This window comes from Carassius carassius, chromosome 14, assembly GCF_963082965.1.
Source record: "Carassius carassius chromosome 14, fCarCar2.1, whole genome shotgun sequence".
NCBI lineage: Eukaryota > Metazoa > Chordata > Actinopteri > Cypriniformes > Cyprinidae > Carassius > Carassius carassius.
Genome location: NC_081768.1, coordinates 7,972,697 through 7,982,699, shown reverse-complemented (window position 1 = coordinate 7,982,699; position 10,003 = coordinate 7,972,697). Strand labels below are relative to the sequence as shown.

The 10,003-nt window shown below is 37.1% G+C and overlaps 2 protein-coding genes across 2 annotated transcripts in view; both read right to left on the bottom strand.

The window, feature by feature from the left end:
• Window positions 1-2,066, bottom strand: part of ppp2r5eb (protein phosphatase 2, regulatory subunit B', epsilon isoform b) — a 26,649-nt gene extending 24,583 nt beyond the window's left edge. Inside the window, exon 1 of the mRNA XM_059565870.1 lies at window positions 1,702-2,066. The gene's annotated coding sequence lies outside the window, so the exon portion shown is untranslated. The remainder of the gene's footprint in view (window positions 1-1,701) is intronic.
• Window positions 2,067-4,510: 2,444 nt separating this feature from the next.
• wdr89 (WD repeat domain 89) lies at window positions 4,511-8,924 on the bottom strand. Its single transcript, XM_059565869.1, has 3 exons — window positions 8,841-8,924; window positions 6,126-6,803; window positions 4,511-5,091 (listed from the first exon to the last, which is right to left on the bottom strand). Exons 2-3 carry the CDS (start codon window positions 6,790-6,792, stop codon window positions 4,595-4,597), a joined length of 1,164 nt encoding a protein of 387 aa, XP_059421852.1. The 5' UTR covers window positions 6,793-6,803; window positions 8,841-8,924; the 3' UTR covers window positions 4,511-4,594.
• Between the last annotated feature and the right edge of the window lie 1,079 nt (window positions 8,925-10,003).

The window sequence follows — 10,003 nt, the reverse complement described above, 5'->3', positions numbered from 1 at the left end:
CTCCTGTTCTCAGAAACAACAGGCCTGGCTGTATCACTACCTGTAAAAGGAATAAACCTTCTCTCTTATGTACAAGAACAATGATTGCAAGCAACAATCTCACAAGAGAACATTGACGAAAACACAATAAACACAAGCAGTCATTGTGGTTAAGACTCTTTGAGAATGTCCCAAAGCTGAGATAAGTCACATTTTACCCCAAAATCAACAGAAAGAAACACAACAATACACATAATTTGATTACAAAAAAAAAAAACACCCACGATTTTTGTATAATTTTTTTTAAGCGTAAACTGCATTTACACCATAAATCTCATTATCATAATGCAAAATCTGATAAATTATTTAAAAAAAAAACATTTATATTACAACTTTTCTGCTTTAATAACAAAAATACTATATTAATGATAAACCAAAGGAAAAAAAGTACTTCATTGACATGAAAATAATGCAAACATTTTAATTAGTACAGTAAAAATAGATATATAATGTGGGGTGAAATAGGACCAGGACTTAAAAAATTTGTAAGAACGATAAGATGACAGCAGCAAACAGATAAATGTTCCTTCCTCTCCTGTTTTAAAAATTTCACCCTGGTTTGACATTCTCATTGAGATGTCTGTATGAAACCAAGACACCGACTACAGACTTCTGCAAAAAATGAAGGAATGAAATCCCTGACAGCCCATTTTAAACTTAACCTACACAGATAGATAGATAGATAAAATCAAGCAATCGCTACTGCAGTGCAGCTGAGCTAGTTTATGAGATAGTGAGAGATAATCCCAAATGTCCATGCTGTTCGGCAATCCAGCCCTGTATAAAGATCTGCAGGTATAAAAACATCCCAGGGCTTAACAACTGGATTGACTGACAAAGAAGTGAACCCAGCAACCACAATCTAGGAATCACTCATGCCCCGCTGGTAATCCAAAACACACTGCCACCAATTGCCCTGGCCCTAATCTCTATAACCAGGTATTTAGAGATAACATTTCCCATTGGTTTTGAATGAAGGTCACCCAAAACAAACAGTCCAACTGTAAACCACTGGTGGGATGCATGTGTTGTTGTTGTCGGTGATGAGATATTGAAACTGCCAGGCAGCTGAAATGAACCAGACCATGGAAACAGGGCACAGAGGCATGGTGCCACTGAGCCAAAGCAAGGAGTTGGCAAAGAAGAGAGAGGAGTAGTGATCAGAACAACTTGTATTTGGTGAGTTAGTCCGTAATGAATAGACACAGAGTTTGGAGATTCACAAGAGCAGTTTAGCACTGTGGTTCCATCAAAAAGTACAGACAAAAGTATAAACCTACAGTCCATATGAGTGCAGATGATGCAGGTTCATGATCTCCTAATGTTCCTTAACATATTTACACACACAGAAACACAAGCAGCTGACAAAGACCTACTGCATTCCAGAAGCAAACAGATGAAGGACAAGCTTTCTTAAATGATTTTCATTCATACACCCATTCAAATGTTGCTTTACAGTCAAGAAGTGTGAGATACATTAAAAGTATGATTACAATTTTTTCCCCATTTAACTACACAACCCCTAGCAAACTCGGTATAAAAAGTGTTCTTAGACCTTAACTTCATTTATTAGACATATTTACTTTAGTATATGAAACACCAAAACGTACCGGGTCTCAATTTGAGCAGAATAGGCAAAAAACATTCAAATATTAAATTTACCTTGATGTTTTCGATGTGAGGAGCTGATTTGGATCTTTTTAACCGCCTTTCCTCCTTCAAGGCCTTTTGAAGCAGCAGAAAAAGAAAAAGAAATACACAAAATCTGTTTTTGGCCTTAAAAACTGCCAAACCCACAGCAATAATCCCATCAAACACTCAAATTGCCGATGATAGAAAATGATCCAGCTGAAATACGAACATCGCCGGGTATCTCTTAATATCCACACACCGCGCTAATATGTTATTTTAATAGAGAAAATATGTTTTATTAGGGAATATAAGTCCCTTTTTCGCCCTATTGTCAATATTACTGGGCTGAGTCCATGGCACACATAACACGGAGGCGCTCTAGTCTAGACTGCTGGGCCGGGTTCGGGCCTACAGTGCCACGCTATTGGGCAGTTTGAAGATTCCTCGGAACATGATTGGGCGACGTAGGTGTCAATCACCACACATGGGCGGGAAAAACCCCTAAGGCTTCTCTAACGATGAATAGGGAAGTTGGGTTGAGGTGTGTGCAAGCAGGAAAGAGTCACCTTACTATTTTAATTGTTATGTAGTTTATTACATTGTAGTAAAATAACTATATAATAAATATTAAAAACTTGAACACTTTGCCAATACTAATTTTATTATGAAATCATCCTATAAAGCTATATATATCGTTAAAAGCACTCAAGAAATAAAAATGAACTGAATAGAAAAAAAAAAACATTAATAGCACTAATGCATCTTTATTCAGAATGGCGACAGTCTGGACAGGGAAAAAGAAAAGGTAATAATCAATCTCTTCAGGAATGAAGTTAAACCTGTATAAGAACCCAACCCATATAAGGAGCGTCTCATTCCAAAGAGCACACCTGGCGTGAACTATCAGCACATCGCGCGAGCATCAGGATCATATGGCATCTTTTACTCTCAGCTGCGGTTCCATGTGTTTCAGGAAATGAGTGACGAGACCGCGCGCGTAGGCACCCACGTCATTGCGTACACAGGGAACGGCTGATTACGCAACAGAGACTCTCTGGGCTGTTTCATTGAATAAATGAAAATAAAACCTATTTTTGAAACCTATTTATGTTTAATCAGAAACAGGGAAATGTTAAAGTTAATAAATTACCTTAGTCCAGTGATTAAAAGATAAATCTGCAGATAAATCTGCAATACCATAACTTGTTTTAGGGATTGAAAGGCACCAAACTGTAAAAAAGATGTAGTGGTATTAATATGTTTTAGAAATCAAATAAATTAACGACAGATGCTTGCTGGGGATTTTATGGTGGCTTCAAATACAGATAAATGTATGCATTCTTTATTTTATATTAAAGGGCATTTACAAAACACATAGCAGCCACAAACACCATGCAGTTGACAGTTTCTCAGTTGTCAAAATTCCGAATTCACATCACTTTCTGCCACATATTATTGAGGGTGGGGCAGTTTCCGATCGATGTAATACGAACTTATGAACAGGGCTGTCCTGTTGTGGCATGTCTTGAATTCAGCATAGTAAACCTCACCCGGCTTACATTACATCAGAATTATTAGCTGGACTCTCATCCTCAGTGTTTACACTGAGAGAATCAAACACTGAAAACTGTAGAAGCTACCCTAAGAAAAGTGTGTGACACTGGGGAGCTCAAAAATCTCAGAGACAAACCCGCCTGCATGTTTAAAAGTCATATTTGCATTTCAAAGCACACTCAGTAGGTATTCAAGATCACTAATGAGATTCAACAATAAAAATAAATTTAAAAAACTCAGGAAAAAATGTGAGATTATGAAGCTGTAGAATTAATTCTGCAGCTCTTGAGATCGAAAACTATTTCTATTTACAATTTCAGAAGTTCTTGTGGGTAAGTCCATGCTAAGAAGTAACAAAAAACACAAAACTTACATTTCTTGATGGATGATTTTGTAAAAAGCATTTGCTAAGAACAATAACCACCATTTTTGTCCATTAAACCTTTGCATAGAAAGAATGCTGACATGGGGAGGGTATGGTTGCACTTTGCATCATTAATTAGAAAGTGATTCTGACATTTTATCCCAGTGGTGCTGATGCAGGTACATATAAAAACATTTATGACAAGATATTTCAGAAAATCCCCATGCATTAAAGGAATAGAAATAAATAAATATATAAGAATTGCTTATAATGTACCCGCCCTCATGCCAGCATGTCGATGAGTTTGTTTCTTCATCGGAACAGATATGGAAAAATGTAGCATTGCATCACTTGCTCACCAATGGATCCTCTGCAGTGAATGGGTGCCGTCAGAATAAGAGTTCAAACCAAATTTTCTCCAAATCTGTTCTGATTAAGAAACAAACTCATCTACCTCTTGGGTGGCCTGAGGGTGAGTACAATTTAAGATGATTTTAAATTTTTGTTTAACTATTCCTTTAATATAATACAGCTTCAGTTTTTATTCCTGAAACCCAGAACACAATTTTATCTTTTTTAAGTCACATGTTTAACCTCAAAAGTGATTTTATGAAACACATTTTTAAAAAAGGTTGCAAACAAAACACAAGACATGTAATGTTTTACATAAGGACAACAACTATCACAAAGTTGAGAGTTTATCTGCTGGACAAATCAACGTCATGTAGCAATTTGTTCAAAACTTACAATTTAAAACCACAAAACTTTTTAAAATCAGCCAATGTCTATAATAAGCTATATGTTTTATTCGGCAGAAGATTCTAATTTAGTCTCCATAAAGTGTTTCTTCATCTATTATCCTTACATTTGTGAAAACAAGGGCATCAAAGCAAAGTACTGTAGCTTAGTGCACTGTGCAATTTCTCTGAGACTTCTGTCACATAACCAATTTGTTTCAGTGTCAACTGTCTCTTAGTGAAATCTGAGTTTGTCCTGTGCATGTGATCATGCTAGTTTTGAGCGGTCTTTCTGTACAGCTTGTTTTCTGTGAGCTTTAGTTTTGAGCTGCATGGAGGAGATGCTTTTCAGAGAATCTTTCTTTCCCACACTGATTTCCTCTGCTCCTGCTTTCCACTGCAACAACTGGCCATCTTCTCCACCCGTCAACAGAGACTGACTGATCGCATCCCACTGGAAGCACCTCACTGTAGCTGAATGACCCCCTCTGAGGGATTTAATGAACCTCAGACCACGCCCACTGCAGTCCAGGAGGTGGAGCTCTCCATGATTACTCCCTCCCACTAACAGAATACGCTCCTCATCTGACAGCCATGTACCGCCCACAAAGTACTCAAGCGACGCTCCATCAGGGAGCTGGACAAGTGTTCGAGCATCTGCCGAGCTCAGAAGGGTCAGAGTGTCATCACTGTCTGGGCGAGCCACATCCCACAGGTGGAGCCCTTCATCATGAGTCAGACAAAACAACTGGTCAAGATCTTTGCCTGTTAATAGAAGAAATGAAATGCCAATTTAGGGTTCTGGGGAGTACAGATATAGTGATGTTTAACATTTTAATTCAAATAGAACTTGAAACTCATATTTGTTCCTTGGTAATAATAACTGATTTAAACAGTTATTCCATCTTAAATAGCTAATCTGAATATACAAACGCTAACAGGGTTCCCACACATTTTATCCAATCAACAAAGTAAATGTACTTAGAAAATCCAATTTCTAGTCAATTCAATATTTTACAGCAAAGCATAACTAAAAAAAAAGTATTTATTCTATACTGTTATCAGTTTGCCTGTTTTTATTGTTTGATTATATTCATATCAAGTGAATTTATTTAAAAAAAATATTATTATTGTTTGTATTTCCACATATTTTCACAAATGTATATCATTTATATAATTGTTTTTTTATTATTTTAGATACATTTTATGTCATATATTACAAAAATATACATACAATTTTCATATACATTACATAAAAGTGACTACATAATTTGTAGCAAATTATTTTACTGCAATTACTATTTATTATTAAATTTAACATTTGTTTTTAAGGGCTGGTCATCATAAACACAAACACCTAAGCATAGAGTTAGTAGAAGTAGTAGTAGTAGTATGTAATAGAAATTTGCAAAAATCATCATCAAAGGCATGGTCATCACAATTTAATAGCTAAGCATACAAGGGAAAATATTCTTTATGATTATTATGATGATTATATAAATGTTTACATGTCATAGAAATGTGTAAAACATCTTAAGAAGCAAATTTACAAGTCTGGTCATCACAATTTAATAGCCAAGCATGAAATCTATATAAAAATAATAATTATTATATTTTTAATATTAATATTTTAAAAAATGTAACATGGAAGGCCAGGTCATCAAAATTGAAAAATTCTGATATTTTACATGACTAAGGGAACTGTTTCTAGTACACTGTGACATAAAAAAATAAATACTGCTCAAGTTTTACTCTTATATAGTTTGGATTGCTCAGTCAGGTGTGTTGTTGCTGCCTACCTGTCCAGCAGAGAGAGCTGGCAGAGGAATTGCAGTTACAGGTGGTCACAAGAGCATCATCCTCTCCACCCAGACTCAGATCGAACACGTTCACAAGCCCATCTGTGGCTCCAGAAGCCAAACGATCTGCCTGCTGGGGGTGGAACTTCACTGTAGTGATGTCATCACTGTGGGACTCTGAGTAAACGCCCAGCAGACCACCCATCTCACCACCACCCTGAACCATACGGGCATCCCAGAATACCAAAAAACTGTCCTCCCCCACCTGCTCTGTGCCTGCGCACAGCACACGATCACTACAGCTCACATCAAACGAGCAGTACGAATGTGTCGAATCACTGTGGAACACCTGGGTGGCATCAGAACCAGGCCGCCGGACGTCCCAGCACCGCAGTGTCCCATCAGCAGAGCCGGTGAACAGCAGGTGAGGGGAGAGATGAGAGAAACGCACCCCACACACAGGAGCTGTGTGACCCTGGAAGTCACCCACCAGGCGGAGCGTCTCTCTGCTGTGCAGGTGCACAGAGTGATTGGAGCAGCACACAGCCAGCACATCTGACCCACTGCTGGCACAGGAGAGCTCCAAAATGTACGTGGCATCACTGGGCTGTAGCCTCCTGGCAATGGAGAGAGTCCTAAAGGTGTCCTCCAGAGTGTCCATCATCATCACCGATTACCCTGGCACCTTAAAAGAAAAGAGCATCATTTCACAGTGACCTAAGTGCAGTGATCCTCTACTGGTGACATATTTGTGTTTTACATGGCAAATTGTTGCCTGCTGCCTCTGAGAAAATGAAACCATGGACAATTAAAAAACGCAATTTTCTCATTCATTTTATGAAGCAGTTATTTAGCATAATCATACAGTTCATGTTAATAGAAAAATATTAAATGTTTCATTCTAAGGACTATGATTTGTTGCTAAAAGGTGTTAAATTTGGGTCCCCTATAAAATTTTTATATGTAAATCCCCAATTTATACTGTAAACAAAAACTAGTATTATAAATATGTATGAAATGCTATTATTTGAAAAATATTTAGTTACTACTACTACACTGTAGGGCAGTCAACGAATATTCTAAATTAAAATATGTATTCGAATAGTTTTAAAAAACGAATTTCGAAGGTGAAAATTAATATTCGAATAAAAAAAAATGTGGGAAAAAAAGGCCCGCGGTAGTAGAGGCGTGGTTGTCTGCTTTGCGAGTGGGTGCGCTAGCGCGCCTGAGGGTTCAGGGACAGGTCACAGCATCACAGGAATCGCACTGTCTGGCACAGCATCACTGATGAAAGTTGACGCGTCTTCATGGAAGATGGCAGCAAGTGCAGAGCCCAACTCGACCGCAGCAGAGAAAATGAGGTAAAATTGTTGACCCGCGAGATTGTTGTATGCAAGCTATTTAAGATACAGTTAGCATACCATTCGACAACTAGCAACATGAGGTCACATCTCAAAAATGTGCACCCAAATGAGCATGGCATAATGTGTGGAACTCCAGTTAAACAGTCACGTCTTGACACTTAACGTTACTTTGCATCGCCCGCCACAAGCTCTTTGTCTGCAACACGACAAAAGGCCATAACGGATAAAATAATTTCGTTCATTTGTAAGGACATGAGACCGATCAGTATCGCGGATGGGGAACGCTTCGGGGAGTTCTGTCAAGCAATGGATCCGAGGTTTGATTATTTATCGTTTCATGTCAAGGAAAAGTTCCATGTTTACCACAGCACAGCTCGCTCGGAGCATTCAATGACAGTTCTATATGCTGTAAAACTTTAATTGATATTAATAATATTTGTTTCAGTCACTGAATGAAGCCTGCTATATTTGGGACAACAGTCGCGACCTTAAATTGCTTGCACAAAAATGTGTTTGTTCATTTAAACCATTATGCGCAGAGAACGTGAGGGTGAGAGAGCGTGAGGTCTGCGGTCTTGGCCATTAGTTGATTTCCTTGTTTTTGTGTAGGTAATACGTTGTCATATATGTTTAAACTTAAATAGACTATCTATACAAGTAGTTTGTATCATTTTGTATCATCTTTGTATCATTTTTGCCTGTTATTGACGTAATGCGCGTCATTGACAACATGCGCAACCAGATGTTCGAATAGTTCGAATATTCGTGTATTTTTTAGAGGGAATATTCGAACGTCACTTTTGAGCAATTTTGACAGCCCTACTACACTGTAGTACTGTACGGTTTTATTATTCATTTAAATCAGATTGATATTTTTAATTCAAATAATTACATTTATTAGTTTAAATTTCTAAATTTTATTTACTGAGTTCCCTTTTTTTTTTTTTTTTTTTTTTTCCACATTGTTTTACTTTAAACTTTTTGCCCACCACTTAGAAAACATGAAAACCCCTGGTCTCGATCAAGGACAAATTCATTTTATACAACATACATAAATCATTAGAGATCGCTAAACATTTATGACTCAAGTTAAAACAATTATTTCTACATTATCTGGAAAGTGATGCCGAATTATTGTCAAAATCACGGTTATAATTAAAATATGACAGCCAAGAAGATGAATTAGACTGTTTCTTTGCATATTAAGTGTAAACAAGTTAACCTAACAAATAAGACATAGCAACGTACAAATCTCACAGCCCAAAGTACTAAAAACTTACTGATCATTAATAAAAACTAGTAAAATTAGTAAATATTTTATTTAATCGATACAAATGATTGCACAAAACACTCACATGCGACCGTATTTGACAATACAGACTTCAGTGTGCCCCTCTTTAGCTTCTCCCCGGAAACACAGTGACGCTGAACATTAGTTCCACAACGGGAACGTGTGGAACGATACACTTGCTTCATTTGCTTTAAAACTAAAAAGAACTGTAATTCATCTACATTCCTAAATCTGAAACACGACGACAGACACATTTTGTATTCGTTTTCATGTCTAACATGAGACTCACATGAGAAGAGGCAAGAAACAGAAACTATACAGCGCTTTGCCGCCAGTAGATGGCAGTGATTCTCTCTGTATTATAAAATGAGAACTAACGTTACTCATATTAAACAACGATTTGTTTGTTTGCAATACCATAATATATTTTCAAATTTTAAATACGCTTTAAATCACTTCAAAACCAAGTGTATATATGGTACTTTGCCAGAAACCCTTTAAATGACTTGCTTTCGATTTTAACTTAGTACAGCTGTAAATTTGACTCTACTCTTTTCAAAAACTATTCGAGAAGGTTAAACAGGAGGAAGTATCTGGGACATTTATATCGGAGAGTGAAAGAGTATAACGTAACAAGGGGTATTATTGTGATGAGAATAGATGATGCTTTTTTCCTTTGTCCGCCTGTCGCCTTTGTTAAACTCCCAAAGGACACAAACAGGAGTGTAATTTGACATCTGAAACAACAATCAGCATTGTTATCAGATGAGGACAGGAAGTCTTTTGCTGACTTGAGCAGAACCGCAGGCCCATGTTGACCTTTATGATCATATTTCCAAAAATACTGTCCTTTTGTATTCTTTTAGTGTGTAGGGAACACATTAGTCCCCAAAGTATAACATATTAAATAGCAATGCCTTGACATGAGCATTTGACATGAGATATAAAACTTACGATCCTTTTTCTTTTTTGTGACTGCTTATAGTTGAGTGTATTTGTGGCTGGTTGCATATGAGAATCAAAGAGGTGTGTATTAAAGTGTTCGGTGTGTGATGAGTGGGTATGCATTCACACAGGCCTGTACCAGCAAGCATACAAAAACAACAAGGCTTTAACCCTGTAAAGCCTAGTGTATCATATTTGATAAATGCATTTCTAAGGCATTTACATTATGAACATGATCAACGCTGTGCTGAAAAACCTGTTGTTCATAATGTTCTACA

Coding starts and splice junctions, on each gene's coding strand:
- wdr89 (XM_059565869.1), bottom strand. CDS start 6,792: ATGATGATGGACACTCTGGAGGACACCTTTAGGACTCTCTCCATTGCC. Junction 5,092..6,125: donor CAGCTCTCTCTGCTGGACAG/GTAGGCAGCAAC, acceptor TTCTATTAACAG/GCAAAGATCTTGACCAGTTG.